Genomic DNA, 20,322 nt, shown 5'->3' with positions numbered 1-20,322 from the left:
CACACATACACTATACAGTGTACAGTGTATAAAGCATATTTTTTTTCAACACTAAAATGTTCTGCTAATTCTACTAACAGTTTCTAGCGAGGTGGGTCATGTGAGGACATACCTGCATAGCAACGTCTCTGCCAGTCGCCACCACTCATGAGTACTTTTGCTGCTTTGTGAAAGGAAGCGTTTCAGCTCTGCATGCAGCAAAGAAACATGTTTACACCACAGCCAGTAGATTTAGTAACCGTCAAACAGTATAACATCTGACCGTCAGCAGCTCAACTCCATATGATAAAAAAAACAGAACAAAAAAAAACAAACAAAAAAAAGCCTCAGTGCTGAGTCATGCAAGAAATAAAGAATCAGCTGAGTCGAGGAATAGGATCTTAAATTTGCATAAATCTTTTAGAGGAGACAGTTTTCTCCAATATGATAGAAGCTACATGTGTAACTCAGGTGTAATCAGCCAATGTATTTCTACATTCTCCTGACCCCAGAAATGTGAGTATAGCATAGTGACGTATTCTGTTTTATTTAATGTATACCAAGCAAGTATCAGTAAATCAGTCCAGTAAATCCATGTCCACGTCCAGACATGAGCTTCTGACCACAAATGAGACCAAATACACAATATACAGTGTTATGTATGAGATAGGATCATAGGCCCCATGTGTACATGTCATTTAGCCTGAAGAAGCTGCAAAAAACCCACATCTTTCCTGAAGGATTTGTGCAAATGGATTTGGTTTTTTCTTTTTTTCCACAGACGTAGACGTTTATTAACACTGGTTGTTTTCTTTCAAATTATTTGTTAAAAGTGTTTTTTAGGTTAAACATTTGAAGATAAAGCACATTGCAACCTACGGCGTCAGTCAGTAGCATTTTCACGAGTGTTGCTCAGGCGCATTTATTCACCACGATGTTTAAAGTTATATAAAAAATGCAAACGTTTCTATGAGAACTTGCCTAAAAACATTCAGACCGACAGTATGGTTTTATAGGTTTCCGTTTGTTTTCTTGAAAACTAAACTTTTTTAGAAATAAAGTCTTTAAAGGTTTTTGTGTAACTTTTAAATAGAACTTGATACAGTTCAGTGGATGGTTTACATTTATTGTTTTTTTTTAATAATCGACCATGTCTCCATTAAACATTTTAGTACATCACTGTAAATGTTCAGTCTGTACATAATGTACATGTAAAGCCTCTAGGAGAAGTTAAGTCAACCTTTGAGATATTAAATTCATTTTAAATACTGAGCTGTGTGTGCATTTGGTCCACTGGATTTCTGAAGCATTTTGCATCAATAAGAATCCCAGAATATTGCTGTTATTAGATTTGTATTACTTGTAAGTGAAAATTCACCATAATCCAACCACTAAATTGTCCGTAAATGAAGAAAATCAAGCTTAATGCGTGACGGCTTACAAAATGACGAGCAGGGTTTTACTTTCTGGTTCGTAGTTCTGCATTTTATTGAATCTAATAAATCATTTTCTCTTGTTTACCAAAATAAAAAGGTTCAAAATTCCAAAATATAAAGATCCAGGATTATGAGTGCTCATGATCACCTCCTACTCTGGTAATACTGTAGCTGCCCATGAATGACATCTTTGAGAAACAGCAGCATCCACAAACAGACTTACAGAGTTCGTTACAGTGCACGGATTCAGTGTCGGTTTTGGATCTGAAGCAGGCGACGACAAAAAGTGCTGGAGAGCGAGACCATGACTGACGCAACTTTAATGGTGAGAGAGTGACACGATCAGAGGACTGAGCGATTCGTCTGAGCAAAACCAGCAGAAATACATTCTGAAAAAACGGTTTATTTTATTTTTAAACCTCTGCAATAAGTAGAATTTTAAATCATGTCGTCTCCCAAGTAAATGGAAAAATATACATTTAACGACTTATCAGTAAACAACAATATAAGCTATCTATGCGATTCAATTAACAGCAATTCAGCTTCTTTTTTCTTTTTCTTTTTTTTTAAACATACCACAGGCATACTGTACACACAGATATTTTAGTGACATCTGAGTTAACTGGATCTCATGACAAGAAAACAAAGTGTTTCATTTGCATAACAGGTTAAAGTAAACCAGGCCTCCTCTCCCTCTCGCTGTGTGGTGGATATTTGGAAGGACGCCTTGACAGGATGACAGAAAAGGTGTGTCGATGTTACACTCAGAAAAGAGGAAGTAGCACCTGTTACCTACCTAAGACACATTAACGGACAACACAATCAAAGAAAGACACTTGGTAGACTTGGTAAACTAAACGGTATTGCTTGGTGGAAGTCGTTTTAAACTAAAGAGGAACGAGTCTTTAAAATGTAGATAAAAGAGTGCAAGAAAAAAAACTGAACTCAAGGTCCTCTTATTACCTTCTTCCGGTGCTTTCAGCCTGTGGTCTTCCTCAAGAGAAGGACGAGGTCACTCACACATCAGCTTTAGGTCGCATGATGTAGCTAAGGTGATGGCCCATCTCCATGACAACTGAGCACCTGCTGATGCAGCCTGTGAAATAGGGCTGAAAGCTGGTAAAAATCTTGTGAGTGGGCCTTGAGTTCTGATTTTTTTTCCTTCTTTAGTCAAACCGCTGTCTCAAAGGTGACGAATGAACCTTCACGCTCCCTGACAGGAATGTAGTGCAGCACGTGGCGCGACAACGCGACGATTTTACTCTCCGTGTCTTCAGCACAAATCACTTAATTCTACATGAGAAACACAGCGAGTGTTCAAATGTTTACTTGTACACGCTTTATTTCCTACGAGCTCATTTGAGAGAACTGAAAAAAGGAGTAAACTATCACACCAAGCTTGCTGGTTATGAGATGCATATACTGTGAAATCTGAACCAAAGACCGATCGAAGGCATGACGTTTGGCACCTTACACCCTCCTGCGTGTGTGACGAGATGACTCGGTGCATGTGGTGCTCGGATCACCGAATAGACATTTTCTAAAAACACATGTAAGTCTCTGTTTTTTTTTCTGATATTGCACATCCTAAAGAACACTGAGGGAGATGACACGCTGTCATGTGGCATGACTGTGTAAACCATATTGACTCTAACCCTGGGATCTTATATTTTTCATCCAACGGCTTCTCTCCACTACACAGAACAACCCGATCCACTTCAAGGACCTGCGGGACCAGCTCCTCTCCTCTCCTGTGAGTAAAATCTAAACAGAGGATCGAGAGTAGAAAGTGATGACAGGGAGTTTCTGCGATGTGTTTGACAGACCAAAGAGAGAAAGAGCGAGGGTCCCGGTGCAGCTGATGACGGTCCACCAGGAGGAGGAGTGGGACTGGAACATGGGTTAGTAAAGGAGGAGGGGGGGACAAATCTTGGTAGGCAAGAGGCAACAGTCTGGCTTCAAAGACCGGGGAGTTGCTCGTGCCTGCTGCAGCATTAAGCCCTGCGAGACGTCATGCACGGCAGCTCATCCTCAGTGATAAATTCAGGGCTTGGGCCACGTGCACGCCTGAGGGCCGCTCCGACGCGCACGCGCACAGTTTTAAGACTTGAAGACGTGCACGGCCCGCACTACGTACTGCCTGCAGATGGGGCACTCGCTCATCCTCTTGCCACATTTGGTGCAGGTTACCATGTGACCACATTCCAGCAGCACGCAGTCGATGATGGCGTCCATGCAGATGCGACACAAGTTTTCATCAGCCGCCAGCTGAGCTTTGACACCATCTGTGGTTGGAAATATGAAAAGTTATCTTTCAGTTACGATGGTTCGAGGTCCTGTAGGTTCACTACACTGGATGGAGTGCAACCAACATCAACACATCAGTTCCACAAAAGTTGGGACGCTGCGTCAAACATAAATAAAAGTGAACCTCGCTCCATCCTTGCTTGTGAACGATGAGCCTTTCCAGGATGCTCCTTTCATACCCAATCATGATACCGTCACCTGTAACCAATCAACCTGTTTACCTGTGGAATGATCCAAACAGGTGTTTTTGGAGCGTTCCACAACTTTTCCAGTCTTTGTTGCTCCCGTCCCATCAAATTCAGATATTTACAAAAATCAATGAAGTTGATGAGGTCAAACAGCAAAAATATAGTTTTGTGCTGTTTGCAGTTGAGCATATATCAAAAAGAATGTGCAACGGATCACATTCTGTTTTATTTCTGTTTTACACAGCGTCCAGACTTCTTTGGAGTCGGGGCTATAATGCCACTACGCTCCAGCAGGTTCTATTTACAGCAAATACATTTTTTTCCCACTAATTCAACATCTGTTATGCAGAGCTACTTTGCTAAATGTTGTGTTCAGCTGCACATGTGAGCTGGGATCTATCTGTGTGTCTTTAACACACCATTGAGTTTCTCTGAAAACTAGTTAATCTGATCCCAACTGAAGTCAAGCCAAAGGTAAGTGCAGAAGGTCCATTGTGGGAGTGTGGTAGTTTAACAAAAATATGTTTATGTATTAATTTTCAACTCAAAGAAGGAGAATCACCTACAAATTGAATGATTTAAACCTGTGGAACATCAGTGTACAGTGGAAATATTAATTAAATGAACTAAGTATACAACACATGTGGGGCAGAGTGGTGATAAACTGACATGCTTGAATTAATTTGGTGGATGCTTTCGCGTCTTTTTGTCTTTATTACAGAAGCATTCAATTTGAATTATTCAATTTCTTACTTACTTACTTACTTAGTTTTAGTAACCAGAGTAGTTAAATTTTTAAAAAAGCAGCAAATTTAATAAAGAATAAACATATTTGTCCTTCGATAACGTGGAAAAGAAACATTTGAACAAAGTTAAATGTTTACAATAACTGACCTTCTGCTTTTACTGTGATTTGAAACGACCTAATAAACCAAATAAGCCAATCATAAAGGCAAATGATGCCATGGTTCAGACTCAAATGTCTGATTGCTGACTGATAGCTCACAGACCTCAATCTGGCTCCTGCTGCTCAAGATGGGGAGAAGCCAATCCGTCTGCAGCCTCTGCACGTCTGACTATTGAGTGGGCTAATACGATCCCCGAGCCCTTTATGTCCACAATGAGCCTCTAGGAAGCCTGACAGCGCAATTACACCCGATGGAGACATATTGCCACTGAAGTGATATGATGGCTCATCGTGAGGTAAAAGCGGAGAGAGTGCATTAACGACAGCTGCCCTTTAGAATAAAACGAGATGATGCACACTGGAAAGGAAACGGGAGCGACAGAATGCGGAGACACTGAATCGGGCTGGAGATAATGACTCAAGTGACCATAATATGATAATATGTAGGATGATATGAAGGATCAAGTGGGTGAAAATGCTGCGGCATGCCTTTGCTGGTCACTGCAATCAGATGAGCCGTGCAACGCACATTATGAGCTCATGGAGGGGATGGAAAGGGTGCCGTGAAGTGGCATTTTATGCAAACATCTTACCTCCAACTCCACTGTTGCAGAGAGGTGGAGGATATGCAACCACTTGTATTGATAAGAATAGGCAGTGATAAAGAAAATCTATTAGTTTCAGAAACATGGAATTGACCCTTTAATGTAAAATAACGCTGAAGTAGCAAATTAAACCTTGTTTTCAGAATTGAAATCACACAACAGGAGGGAGCTATCTGCATTTACATGTAGATTTAATATGTTATTGTCGGTGCTCACATTAAAAGGCAATGCCATATTTTAAAACTGGGAAATATGCTAATCAAACAGCAATAATTACCTGCAGTTATGCTCACATTTTCCACTAAAAAGAGAAAAGAAAAAAAAAATACATTTTTTAATCGTGCATTACACAAATTTTAGATGCACAAGCCAAGAAAGTAAAGTCAAGAACTCTTACTGGACTTTCTGTTCTGCTGATCTTCTCTGTAGAGTCGGTGCACTCGCTCCAGCAGCTCCCACTTCTCGCAGCAGCCAGAGTAATTGACAAAGTTCCTGGCGAGAATCTCTTTCAGCTGGCGGACGGAGAGGTTTTCAATCGCCTCTTCATTGTCCAGATCAGACAGCGAGGCCCTGATCCTCCTCTGTGTCGCCGGACTGACCTACAATCCACGGAGGACACACAGACCTGTGGTCACTGCGTTCCCTGAAAGCCTCGGCCGTCCACAATCGTCACCTTTTAGAGACGTGAATGTGCGAAACAAACTAGTGTTGTACCTCTATCATGTTTTCAGTGGGCTCCAGGTTCAACAGAGACGCTGTTGGAGTGTCCTCATGCTCCTGTTTGAGTACAAGCACACAGAAGTTCATTTAAATGGGTTTAAATTCTCCTGACAGCATTTCACTCACTCGGCAGCCTATTAAGACGAACTGACTTCACCGTTTCATCGCCAAATATCCACCACTTACAGCATGTACTGCAACAATATGCACGCAGCATGAGCGTTAAAGTCAGAAACACACTAATTAATCCATGTTTGCTCCATATGAGGGGAGTTCTCACCTGTTAACTCTCAAACTGCTGACTGCCACTGTAGTAAAGGAATAAGAGTGTGGAGACCTTTGATTCTCTATTTTCTAGCTGCTTTTATCTAATTTCTATGATTATAATCAAGTGGGTTTTATCCTCCATCTCATTTTACATTCGTTTTCCATCCCTGCTTTATTTTTATTCTGTCTTTTTTTATGTGGAGCACTTGCATGTAATTCTTGGATGAAAGTTGTACTGTGTTATTGTTGCTGGTCTCATTAACAGGATGATCACCACCCGTTCAGCTTCACTGGCTGAGCGTTGAGCTCGTCCTGGTCCTACACTCCTCAGCACTATCCCATGATGTGCTGATTACAATTTATCATTTCCTCTACCTCCATATAACTATGAAAAAAAACTGACTTCACAACTCTCTGCGATCTCATTCTTTACATTGCAGTGGTTCAGATATCTCATGAAAGAACAGAGATGTTTAAACACTGACTTGGCTGCTCCCAGCTCAGCGGTTAATTATTCTCTTTGAAGGCGGAGGTCAGGCGTTTGCTGTATGAAAGGGGAATAAATGGAGCTGCAGAATGGTGCAGACGCTGCTTGGTGTGAGTGCACAGCTCTGTATTATCTCAGCCCTTTGTGTGCCTTGAAGAGACGATATCGTCCCTTTATTCATTTATCTGCTCCACAAAAGAGAAGAGAAGGGCTGAAATGAGCTCCGACTGTGTGACATCTGTGCTGCAAAAAGTAAAAACCTCCTCTGCTTCAGCACATTCCAGCAGAACACCACCTTCCCCGACCGGAGACGTGTTAATAATGCATCCGTCGGCATGGCGGCGCGAGACGCCCGCTCTCACCCAGACATCGTGCTTTTGCTCGGGCTAGACTCCTCGGAGACCAAAGCAGGAGCGGCAGCCCCAACACATGCGAAGCGCCAAACCTCTGCAGAGCGCGAAGTTTCTTTGACTCAATGTTAGATTTCATTCAGCCATTTCAAACACGGGAAAGTACTAGAAAGCACTCAGAGAGGCTGCACAGGCGGCCAAATGTATTTCAATAATAGAAAATGTTTAATCTGCATCAAAATATCCACAGTAACAGACAATCATGGGCTACATGTGGCAGATTTATTTCCTTGTGGTGCAGCAGGTCATGAGAAAACACTGAAAAAAATTAAAAAAGCTCTCATCACTAGCCAATAACATGACTTTACCGGAAAGATCATTAAAATCTGTTGCCCCATGTTTGAGAAATAGAAATGTTCTGAACATTTCAGCTTTTCATAAATCAGAGAATAGACAAAAAGTTAATAACATCAGCTGGATTTTGAATTAAAATGTTTCCAACACACTGTTCAATAAAGTAACAATAGCCCGTTTCAGGAAGATTTCATGTTATTTTTCCTTATCCAATAATCTTGTTAATCAGCATTTGCATATTAAATAATGAAACAAGGTTTCAAGGTAACTGATCCAAATCCAAAATCCTAATTAGTTGCATATTTTAGTTAGATATCTATTTTTCACCTGGAGCTGACAAGAGACGATATAAAAAGTAGGTTTGGTTGCCACAACAGTGTCCCAAACATCAGATTCCACAAACAACAACAAGGTTGCATGTCTTTGTTTAGTTAAATCTACTGTAAAACAGCAAATTTATACATAAGTAAGGTAGCTAGGCAGGATAATCCTCTAGCTATTTCTATATTTCAGATTTTAAAATCGAGGTTTTGGCCCTAAATTTGACAGATTTCTCAGTTTCAATGAACGTTATTGAGTTGTTGATTAAAATGTCTCAGAATACACAATATTTTGCGTGTTTGTAGAGGTTTTTTTTTTTGCAGTTTAAATCTGCACATTTGCCTTTGGTTGGAAATATAAATAACAGCAGAGAATTTTAAAGCCTGTATGTGCCACAAACTAGGAGGAGGAAAAGCGATGATCTGTGGTGGGTGTGAGAGGAGGGAAGCACTGTCGTGTTTCTGTTGTTTGGCTGCAGCTGTGACGCTGTGGGGAGTTCTCAACCTGTGCGCTTGTTACATAACAGGCTCAGCCTATGTAACCGACCTAAAAAAGGCAAAGGGCTTAAGCTGTGTGACTGGCTGGTCTGAGGGCTCTGCACGCACACACACACACACACTAACACACACGAACACACACTAACACACACTAACACAGCTGTTTCCAGCTGTCACGTGCACATCCTGCTGAACTCTGGACCAGCCTGCAAATCTGAGCTTTTTTAGCATCAATGGAAGGAAAAAAAATCCACGGATTGTAGTGGATTTTCAGGGAGAAACTAAGCACCACGAGGCCATGAAAACAGCACAAAGCCAAGAGTAAAGCATGAAAAACAATGAATGAAATAATGCTGAGATGTGCAGGAGAGGGCGTTCGTTTGTCAGCGAGTTGAAAGGAAGACGTCTTCTCCCGACTTAAAACAGCCACTCTGACACTTGTAAATAAGCTGATCTCACCTTTGAAATTAATTATCTCGGATAGAATGAGGACAGATGTGAAAGAAGTATGGCGTATGTAAATTAGTGAATGGATGTGTGTGTGCGTGTGTGTGGCTGCACTGTACACAGTGTCACAAACACACACCGAGCGTCAGCTGTGTGTTTTCCCGTGTGCGTGCACAAACCTGGCTGGTGGTCCCTGAGCTGTCACTTGGGCTGAGCACGTCTCCCTGAGAGGCGGAGAGGACCGACTGTTCAGAGGTGGAGCGCGTGGCGGAGGGGGGCGAGGCGGCGCGCGAGTGGGGGAGCGAGTGCAGACTGTCTGTGTCATCTCCCCCTTCATCTTCCTCCTCCTCCTCCTCCTCGTGTGCGTCCTCTTCCTCTTCCTCTTCTTCCTCCTCGTCCTCCTCCAGCACCGGCCTCTGGGTTTCCCTCGTCCCCTGATGACAGAGCACCAAGTCCACCAGGTCCTCCTTCTCCCTGCATGTGTCGGTGGGGATGTTGCGCAGCAGCAGGTACTGGCGCAGGTCTTTCACTCGGAGCTGCATGAGCCGAGGCCTCTGGAAGGCCGTGCCGCGCAGCAGGTGGCAGGTCGTGCAGCAGCGCAGGTTCTCCTGAAGCACCGAGCACAGGGCGCAAAAACTCTTCTTACAATCGCAGCAGATGTGCTGTTTGAGGGAGAAGAGATTCAAAGACAGACACGATGTGATCAGCGATTCTGTTTCTTCTGACTGAGGAAAGCAAACATTTTCAACGCCATCGTTTAAGAAACTCTGTTTTTCATCATTTCTAAATAGGCCCTGAGGTCTCACTGCTGTTTGCATATTAAACATTTATCCTGCGTGTCACTTTTGATGAATAAATTCACCATCAACTGAAAAAAAAATGGGGTAAATGATGAAACTGAAGTCATTGAAGCTGCTGTTTGTACCAGTGATAGTCACGTCGCTTTCATTTGCACCAGAATCATCCGTGAACACTCGGTTTTACTTGCAGGTCATTATTCAGTCGGGCGATAATTCATGATTAAACGTAATAAACTTTCATTTAAGATAAGATAAAACCTTATTAATCCCACGCTGGGAAAATTAAACAATTTAAATCATATTGTGATAACATCATCGAATATGTCAGCAATTAACAAAATTATTTAGCATTTTAAATCTGATTTTACAAAACTTTAATCAGACTCATATTTATGGCTGAGTAGCTTGTAGCACACAAGAAATCTGTCTCGGTATTTTAACAAAGAGGAGAAAGTAAAAGTAACAATAAAAAGATAGAAAAGAAGCATAAATATACAAGAATGAAAAAAAGAAAAATATGTACATTATAACTGATTATTAAAAGGAAATTGGAGTTGTACAGTTTTGTGCAGGAATGTGTAAAATATTGATCAGAGGCCGGGATTTAAAAATTAAGATTAAGATGAATAAATTAGCCCCGTCAATAAGATGTTTTAGGAATTTATGAGGCAAAAAAAGCCAAACACTTGCATACTCCAGCTCCTCACATGTGAGAATAATTTAAAACGCGAATGACAGATTAGCTGACGGTGGAAATAATCATTAGATATCATAGTCAGATTGATATTGTTGTGCAGATTTCAAGTGGATCCCAAGCAGCCAAATTGTTAATGATGTTTTTCAGCTTTCTTTGAGCGTATCCCCGTGACAAAGCATCTAAACCAAACTCCACCCGAAACAGCCTGAGAAAGAGTAAAGGGAAGAGAAATAAACTCTGTTTGGCTCCTGGTGATGCTTGACATTTTACTGGCTGAACACGGTCTCCTGATACGGAGCCGCGGAGTAGATTGACACTTCAAATGGGCAGAAAAGCAGGTCGGCCACGGCTGTAAACACTTCCTTATCGCTTGTGCACAAATGTGCTCTGGTCCACCAGAAGCACATTTCCACTGCGACCGATTCTTTCCTTCTATCATTTGTTGTTAATCCCCCGGCGCAACTTTTTTCATCCTATGAAAATATCACGCTGACACACAAATGTGTGCGTCCAGGGAGTCAGAGAGGCAACTGGTGTGTGTGGACGGCGATAGAACGATGTGAGGCGGCGAGCGGAGAGGACGCCGGCCACTGCAGCGCCTTCATCAGCGCCTCAGTGCGTCTGACTGGCAGACAGATAGTCTTCTTCCATTAAGCTCTGACACGTTCAGCTGTGCACAGACCCTGGAAATGCCAGCATGAATACGTACGGTGCACGTTCTTAAAGGGCCACGCCAGCGATTTTGTATTTTTTTTTGCACATTAACTGATTTACACGGCTGCCAACCAAGTTTTTAGGTCAACTTACAACTTCAGGCAGAGGTGGCGCTTGTTTTAACTATTTTATATACAGTCGGGTAGTTTATTTGAGTGGTTCCCAACCTAGCATTCAGGCCCCCTTCACACACATTTAAAATATACACACTATTGTTCAAAAGTTTGGAAGTGCCTGTCACAACAGCTTGATTTGCTGCGGTCAGATGACTGAAAGGACTACGCTGTATTTCTGAATGCTCTTTCATGCTTTTAGGTCGTAGAAAGTCCTCTTCACAAAAAGCTGGTACTCTTTATAAAGGGTTTGCAAAAGAAAGTGTTTTGTGCATGGAGGACAAAACGCTGCACAACGATTCAACCAGACTGACAACTGAAAGGGCAGAAAGAGACAAAGATTCCTCCGAGTAACAGCACAATAAGAAAATAATAAATCAGCAGTCATTGGGGAAGAAACTGGAAGCCGAGCATGAAAATCTGCGCAGGTTTAAATCGGAACAGGTTCCTGTTTCAGTGTCAAGTGCACAATAACACCTATAACAAGCTGGAATCAACAGGCACGCTGCTCTGGCAAAGCTATTCTTAAGGTAGTGTAGTTTTAGCAGACAGAATATCAACTGAACATATTATGGACTGGCACAGTTCAATCTAACCACTGAGCAGCACTGCAGAGGCACCGTTGTGGTTCCCTAATGAGCTACGGTCACTTAAGCTTTTCTGGACCAGAAAACAAATCCAAACTGAAGAGTACTTGGGTGGAAAAGCGGTTACAACACTATTCTCCCCTGTCATGCCACAGTGTGGGGAAGTTTAATTAATATTCATTTCATTATTCATGTTTTTGGGCCACATCTATTTCAAATGTAAATAATACATTTGGCGTCTGAATTATACTGTTTTTAATCTACGTTCAAACAGCCATTATTAAAGGACAGAGGAAAAACATTGATATAGAAGATGAAACTTTTGAATGGCGAATGGTGAAATCCTGATCTGAAAGGTGGTAACCATAGTTGACAGATAATGTAGTGGAGTGGAGGTATAAAGAAGTATAACGTGGAAATACTCAGTTAAAGTACGAGTACCTCAAAATTGTACTGCAAACAGCACTTGAGTAAACATAATTTCCACCACTGGAAAGTCTCCATTCAGTGCAGCGTGAAAATCAGCTTTATACTTGCTTCAAATTAGTTTTCCATCACAGTGAACAACACAGCGTTTTACCATTTGTCACATGATATGAACATAATCATCCTCTGTCTGATTGTGGTGGAGTTAATTGAGCCTGCGCCTTGTTTACTGGCCGTTATTGTGTTCTGTTAATGTCCGTCTGCTCCTGTCATTTGATTCCTGTTGACCGGGCGTTGCTGTAAAATAGCGTAACTCATGCTCAGCCGACCTACACCGCATAAATAAAGATTAAATAAATGACCTTTACCTTTGTCAGTGATTTAGCCCTGACAGCAAAACTAAATGATGCAAAATGATGACATATTAATACGTTAAATTATACTTCCTGTATTCCAGTGTGAACTAAATCAATATTGTTTTGCAGGTTTTCGCTTTTGTTCAGCAAGTGACTCAGTAATTATGGATGCCAGTGTTTCCTTGAATGCACCACGGAGTCCCTGCTCACAAGTGCACGCGATGATTACATAATTCAGACATTACAAAAAAAAAAAGCTGACTGAATGTTGACTCTGAAGGATTACTCAGGCAAGTCTCCAGTCTCTGCAAGATGATTTCACACAGAGCTGACATGGAGTGAAACCAGGCCGCTGGTAGCCAGTCATGACATGCACAGTGAATGAAACTTTTATTCATTTGGCTAAAACGCGCAAAACCCACTGATACGGTCTTTCGATATAAATCTCTCTTCCTGCCTCTGACCACCATCACATCCTCTAGCACCACTAACTGCTGCCATCACTGCCTCCACTTTTGTTCACCTTGCGTCTGAAGACAGAGAAGGCCAGTCCGCAGGCCTTGCACAGCTGTCCGGCGCTCCCTGAGCTGGTGGGGGGGTAGGTGGAGTACCCAGCGCTGGGGGCGAAGCGGAAGGGCCCCGCCCCTGCTCCGAACCCCGGCTGCTGCGCCCGCACCGTGCCCGTGCCCATCACCTCGTTCAGCAGCCCACAGCATGACGCCCACATGGACGACGCCCCCGCCTGCGGAGCGCACACACAGAAACACACACACAAAATCGTTAGAGACACAGAACACATACGGTTATTAAAGCATCTCACTGTTACCTTAAATAGAAATACATGTCTTGTGCATATTTTTATACTAAAAGTAATGCATCCAAGCCTTACTTCAGTATAAGTGTGCAAGTATTAACAGCAATATTTACTTAGAGTACCAAAAGTAGAAGTACTCATTCTGCAGTGAAATGGTCCCTGTCAGAGTTTTACTATTAAATATGAAGTTTTTGGATCCATATTGCTTTTGCTTTAATGTGCATGTTGTATTTTACTGCTGTAGATATTTGAAGTTTAGTTAATTTTAACTACTTTACATCCTGTTGGGTAGTTTAATCTACAGCAATGCATCATATTCTATAAGATCATCATATGTTCGTCCTGTGAGAATCATATCCTATACCATCCTATAATGTGTGTGAAGGGGGCCTGACACCATATCCTAAAAAGTCAACTTTTCATAAGAACAACAGGCTGTTTTCAGCTTTGTGATGATGCATTTTGCAGTTAATCCAAGAGGGGGTTTTAATAGTTTATTTATTTTAAGAAGTAGGAGAATTTTTGTCCACCCATAAAAGGACACTTAATCCTTTGGTTTATCAGACACATTCAAATGTGAAACCACCAAATTCTGAGTTTTCACGGGACAGGAGGGGTATGAAAAGTTGTGATCTGAAAGCAATAAGTAACTAAAGCTGTCAGGCAAATGTAGTGGAGAAAAAAGTACAACATTTGCCTCTGAAATCTAGTGGAGTAGAAGTAGAAAGTGGCTTAAAATGTAAAAACTCAAGAAGAACTTTAAATTTGTATTTAAGTACAGTACTTAAGTAAATGTACTTAGTCACATTCCACCATTGTGATAAAGAGTTTGATCAAATTTTGGCGGCACAGGATGAGTTAAAATGGCATTTTAATGCCAGTGGAAACTGAGCTTAGAATTAGTTTTTGAGTTATATATTTACATGCGTCATGAATTTTGCCTCACAGCTCACTGCAAGTGGATCTTTCTGAGTAGTAGAGTATTTTGAAGTATTTTGATATGTAGATGAGGGACAAACGGACAGACAAACCATCATAAAGTGTCTTAGTAAGGCTTTGCGCTGCATCATTTTCATCCTGATCAGTCATTCAGTCACTCCTTGTGCGCTACATCCTAGCCAAGTGTCTGATTCAAGTTGAATTGGTCACACGTCTGTATCAAAACATCAGAAATCTTCTTTGAGACAGAAAGTGAATAAGAAAGAGAGAAAGAGGGAAAGAGAGAGGGAGAGAGGAGGAGGGGGAGGGGGAGGTACTGGGCAGCACATTACTGAGAGTGCTCTGTAAGAGTCTTTGAGGTTAGAGATAATTAGGCAGAAGTAGACACTAAAAAGCTCCTATTAATGACGATCTCCAAAGAGAGCTGCGGGTTAAATTTCTCCATTGCTGCATTATTTTGTCCAACTTGATAAACAAATGAGGCTCGCAGAACCCGAGGATGTGTTAGAGATGTGTTAGGAGTCTCAGCCACACAGCAAATATCTCGTGAGGGTCAAACAGGAGGAGGAGGTGGACCTAACGCAGCCTCTGTATGTCCCGGGGAAACCTGCGGACGAGCTAAAGCGAGCGCCCACGCAAGAGTCAGCCGGATGTGCTGACCGCGAGACGGGCCGGGGACAGGGGAGCAAAGATGGCGTGATGGGAGCCGCGGCTCCTTGGAGCATACTGATGAGACGGGGAGGGAGGGGAGGACAGCGAGCAGAGAATATGTCTTCTGTTGTTCCCCGGCCTGCACAATCAATAGCTGACATGAGCATAATGTAAGCCCTCTGTGGTTCCCGGCTCCATGCGGAAAACAATGGGATTCACAGGGTCCCGCCACATCTCCTCTTAAGGCAGCGCTCTGCTCCGACTTGTCACAAACAGCCAGTGATCTGACCTCACCCATCTGCTCAGGGACTCCTTACGCAATCTGAGGAGCGAGGAGGTACTGTATGTGGAGTCAGGCGAGCGGGAGGGAAGGTGTGCCCCTGCTGCACTGAGCCAGTCAGGATGGCTCTTTAAAGGTTAAATCACACCATTAAACCGGACATTTGGGGATGTTTTCTTGGCAGGATTAACGCCATTATACCCACAGCCCGCGGTGACAGCTTTAAATAGCTTGTTTTGTCTCACCAACAGTCCAGAAATGTTCAATGTACAGTGAGATAAAAACTGAGAAAATCTGCAAATCCTGGAAGCTGGAAGCAGTGAATGTTTGGCATCACTGCTTCATAAATGACTTAAATGTTTAATCAGTCATTTCCTGTCAACTGACTGAATGTTTCTAATATTTTGTGTGTTTCCACATCTCCTCCTCAGTTAAATCCACCATGAGCAGCTTCATCGTCATACACTCCTCCAGCTTTATGTGCACAATAAAACCATGATGCACAAAAACTTGAATTATGCGCCCGTGGCACAAACTTGACCTGATGTCCAGCTGCTAAAAAAGTCTCCCTGGTTACATGCAGCCTCCCTCACGTGGGGATAAAGTAATATTTACTGCATTATGCGGGACGAGGAGTCGCTGCAGTCTGGCCACGAAATCGGCCTCATCTGGCTTTGAGCCAGCAGCGCGAGTTCCCTATGTCACTTCAATTAGCGCACTGTAAGCTCTGCAGGCAGGGAGTCCCGAACAAACAAGTGACAAGAGCAAACATCACATGTAGCACTTTGTTTTTACTCGTATCGTCTGTATTTCCTCTGCAGCTTCACTGCTTCGGCTGCACCTCCGGGAACACGATACCTCCATCGTGTATTTCTGTCATTCCCGTCACCTTCAGAGACTTTGAGCAAGTCACTGAAATATTTCTCACACCGCTGCTGGATCTTTACTATCAAACAGGGTCAGCAGCAAACGATCCAGGCCCAGTGTGCACGCAAACAAACACTGAGCGGGGGGTGAAACAGCAGAGAAGTAACTGAGGCACAGATTTAAATAGAAAAGCCCAAAAGGGAGGACAAACCCACGATGTCCAGGCCTCGTCTGGACCGACGGTGATCCGACCGCATAAAATCCCTTTTCGAGGATCAAACCTCAAAAACGGCAGCGACACAGACAACCGTCTGGGAGCCTCGATGGAGCCTAAATGGGTCATGTGGAGACTTGTTTAACTAGAACTGAAACGACACTGAGAGAGAAGACTGTTTACCTTCCTCTGAACAACATCACGTGACTCCTGTCGGTGCATCTACTGCTGAGGAGTTCACAACAATTTAAACAATGCATGCACAAAAATGCATTCATGTCATTTTAAGTGTAAAAGGGGGGACTCCAGCTCAGCCTGTGCTGAAGCCTGTGAGAACAGTTGTACACTATAATGTACTTTGGCTCTGGAGGCCTCTGAATAAATAACCCTGATGATCTCATTAGGGTTATTTTGACTAATGATGTAATTTCCGCTTCGGTTTGCAGCTTAAGATTTTTAACAGAGAGCCTGCAATATAAACTACTAAATCTACTAATGAAAGACACTTAACATCCATTCTAGGGGCTAAAAGTCATATTTCGGTATCTCGATATCTCGGCCTCGATTTTTATCATTCTTTTTTAAAAGATGGCTTTTTTGATTCTAAATCAACATATTTTTGCATGTCTGTTCAATCTGTTTAAATCCAGTATTTCAGCATAGCAGCAGATAAAGATTAAGCTATACTAATATCATTAGTATTATACTATTCGGTGGTGGCTTCGTAGGATTGTTGACAATTCGTGTGATCCGATGTCCAAAAGTTAAAATCTATTGAACTCCTGCATAAATTCATGTTGACAAAACTACAAGTTACATTCATTAAAGAAAGTTAATTTAATTAAAAAAAAACTAATTTAATCCTGATGAATCACTTTATTCAAATGAGGATTTGATCAAGGATTTTTCTTTCGGCGTTGACCTCATAAAAATGAACACAGACATTCGAGGCTTTATTCGAAAACCTCAACAGAAGCTTTGCATGTAAAAGCCCTGAGAGTCAACACAGGCCTGCTTCTTTAAAGCTGTCTCTCTGTTGTCAATCAGCGTAATGGAAGCTCAGCACTACGTTCCTGGTGTACCCCTTTCAGCACTAGTCTTTGCTCGGGGTGGATAATATGGACATAATCTCCATCAGAGTGAATCCATGTCATGATACATATTTTATCAGAACTGTTTATAGATGGGGATATTTTTCTTCATCCCAGTGAATGTGACCCCTGATTGATGCTAATTGATGTGCAACGCTGTCCTCCAGGTTCTATGAGAGATAATCAGTGGACAGCTACAGATATGTACCAAACACACAGTACTATCATGGCTTCAAATATAAACAGTTGTGCACTCATACATTTTATAGTCATCATTCGCTATCTTTCCACATCATCCACTGTCTCTCTCTCACATTTCATTTCCTCTTTCGCTCCCCCCTTGTTCTCCAGCATCACCTGGAAACGTCACTCACACTGTGTTAGTGAGTTCCGCCTCGCCGCTGAGACCGGCGAGTCACGTTTCTGTGATTTGTCTAAAAGCGACGAGAATAAACGTGATGTTGCATCTGAATCAGCCACATAGATTCAGCGATGTCTGCTGGGGCCTGCAGACGTCACATCCAGTGAGGTCTGGAGAGATATGCACATAAAACCCAACTGCTACCAGCTAAGTTTGGATTTGTGTCTGCAAAATAACAGATTTGCTCAATTTGCTCCAAAGGCGGAGGAGGACTCGGGGAGGATTTAGCCCGGAGAAGACTTTGGGTGCAGCAATACAAAGAGATATGGACTGCTGCATAGATCGCCCTCCAAGATCAAAACATCACTTTACTGTTTTACCACCACCACCACAGATCTGCTGTGCTACCTGGACTCTTTATTGCTTTAGACTTCTTCATCTGCTTTAAGAAGTCAGTGAGTTCAGCCTCATCTGGAATGACTATGATGCACAATGCTACATCAGTGCTACATCTTCTCCCACCATCCTCGATTTGTAGTATGTGCTGGGAAAACTAAATGGTGAGAAGATTTTGAATGGACAGCGTGTAAAAATCAAAACGAGCATTTAGACAGAGAAGAGACAGACGAAGTCACAGGTCACATGGTGCAGCAGTCTTTCCCGTTTTGAGATGCAGGCTTGCACACTTCAGCTGACAGCGTCCGTTCCACAGGGGCAGAAAAGCTGCTTTTCAATTTAAACCCGATTAGTCAATAAAACACCACATCCATTTTGTCAGCGAGTGACAATGTGCCTCTTGTCTTCCACAATATTGTGGCAAACAGTATTCAAATGCTTGACCTGCTGCATGCAAACTCTGACATGAGGTCTTTGCAGAAAACACACTTAAGTATCATTTGTTAAGAATGTTACATTATTGTTGCACTGCGAGTGATCGACAGTTCTGTGTTGGAGCTGAAACAAATCATTGCGGCCTTCACCTACAAAACACTGTCGCGACTGTAAATGCTTCGTTTACCTCTGCCGTGCTGATTCTCTCATACTGCATCATACTTTATTGGCTCCTTGCAGGTTTTACACATAAAAAGCAACCAGATACTGCAGCTGTAGAAATATTTAAATTTTACAAAGTGTAGTGGAGGGAGTTTGTCGAGCAGTCAACCAGATCAGATGAAGTAATCAGCTGAGGGATGATTTTATAATACTGAATAAGTGCTTCTGAAAGCAACCCCCTCCTGAAATAAGATGAATTAAAACCAACTCAGAGGGGCGGCATTACTCCAACAGTGCACATTTGAAAACTCCAGACATTATTTGATGCTTTGATATTAAACTACCTGACCAGACAGTAGCTGCCTATTCAGCTTGCAACGGCTGCTTCGGGGGAAACCCTCCGTCCTGGCACACACAGTACTTCTCTATGAATGTAGGTATCACGAATAAATACTCAATTATGTGCACTTCAAAACATTAAAAGGAAGTAAATGTACTTAGTTACCATGCAACTGTAGGAGTGAGTTTTTTTTACTTGCAAAATGAGGACATCCAGCTTTTAAAGCCCCAGTTGATGCATGTAGTCAGAAGCAGCGATAACAAGTGGTTAAATGTCAGCTGTCCCAAACATTCTTCATATTGTGTCAGTCAGTGCTAACGATGATGATGATGATGGTGATGATGGTGATGATGATGATGGTGGTGGCTGTAGCGGCAGTCCAGCCTCCTCCTCACCTTTCACCGCGACTGCCACCAATGACATCATCGCCATCATCTTCATCATTATCAGTCCTGAGCTCGAGCTGCCAGACAGCATCATCACCTGTCCTCTCCTGTATCTCATGCTACAGTACGCGCGCGCGCACACACACGCACACGCGCACACTGCACAGAGCGGAAGAAGAGTCCTGACACAGCTTGGACCTGAGAGGTGAATCCCTCACTCCGAACATCTAGACGTCCCCCAAACATCCCCGCACTCGCTCGCTCGCTCGCTGACCGCAGTCTCTATCTCATTAGAGCGGATTAGAGCCTGACGATGAATGGACGTCGCTCCAGCGGCTTTAGTCCACTGAACTATCACACTGAGGTCAAAGCAGGCTCATTAAAAGGCTACACACTGTACCTACTGTTTGTCAGGTCGCCTGGACATGCAGGAGAAGCATTTCCAGGCTTGCAAGCTCGCCAGGAAGATTTAAAAAAAAAACCCCACAAGACTGACAGAGCCGGGAGGGCAGCGGCGAGGGAATATGTGATGACAAGTTCAAATAAAACAGTGAATGTTGCATTTGAACGCAAGTCTGTTGATATAATTCCACCTAAGTGCGAGCAAACACATTTAATTGACATTAGGATGGAGGTATCCCCTGCCTCTCGGTGCAGCATCGTGCGTAAATCACAAGAAATCTGCATCGTAAGCCAATCCAGACCGCAATCGAAACGGCAGGTCGAACACCTACCTTCATTGCGCCTCCCGTTCGAGGAATCTGCCGAGTAATGTCAGGACGACGATCATTGCAAGTGCACAGGGAATCAAACCATTACGTCTTCCCT

At 42.7% G+C, this 20,322-nt stretch overlaps 1 protein-coding gene across 1 annotated transcript; it reads right to left on the bottom strand.

The window, feature by feature from the left end:
* Nucleotides 1-1,679: 1,679 nt before the first annotated feature.
* Nucleotides 1,680-20,322, bottom strand: rnf34b (ring finger protein 34b). The gene is made up of 7 exons (XM_041960462.1): nt 20,229-20,322; nt 13,082-13,300; nt 9,045-9,527; nt 6,137-6,199; nt 5,820-6,021; nt 5,700-5,723; nt 1,680-3,700 (listed from the first exon to the last, which is right to left on the bottom strand). The coding sequence occupies exons 1-7, from the start codon at nt 20,232-20,234 to the stop codon at nt 3,516-3,518; spliced, it is 1,182 nt and encodes a 393-aa protein (XP_041816396.1). The 5' UTR covers nt 20,235-20,322; the 3' UTR covers nt 1,680-3,515.

This window comes from Chelmon rostratus, chromosome 19 (genome assembly GCF_017976325.1).
Source record: "Chelmon rostratus isolate fCheRos1 chromosome 19, fCheRos1.pri, whole genome shotgun sequence".
Lineage (NCBI taxonomy): Eukaryota > Metazoa > Chordata > Actinopteri > Chaetodontiformes > Chaetodontidae > Chelmon > Chelmon rostratus.
This window is presented reverse-complemented; position numbering and strand designations above follow the sequence as displayed.

Excerpts from the sequence above, each read along its gene's own strand:
- rnf34b (XM_041960462.1), bottom strand. Across the intron at positions 6,200-9,044 it reads GCTCAGGGACCACCAGCCAG|GAGCATGAGGACACTCCAAC; the intron begins GTTTGTGCACGC and ends GTACTCAAACAG. Across the intron at positions 5,724-5,819 it reads TCAGCAGAACAGAAAGTCCA|TGGAAAATGTGAGCATAACT; the intron begins GTAAGAGTTCTT and ends TTCTCTTTTTAG.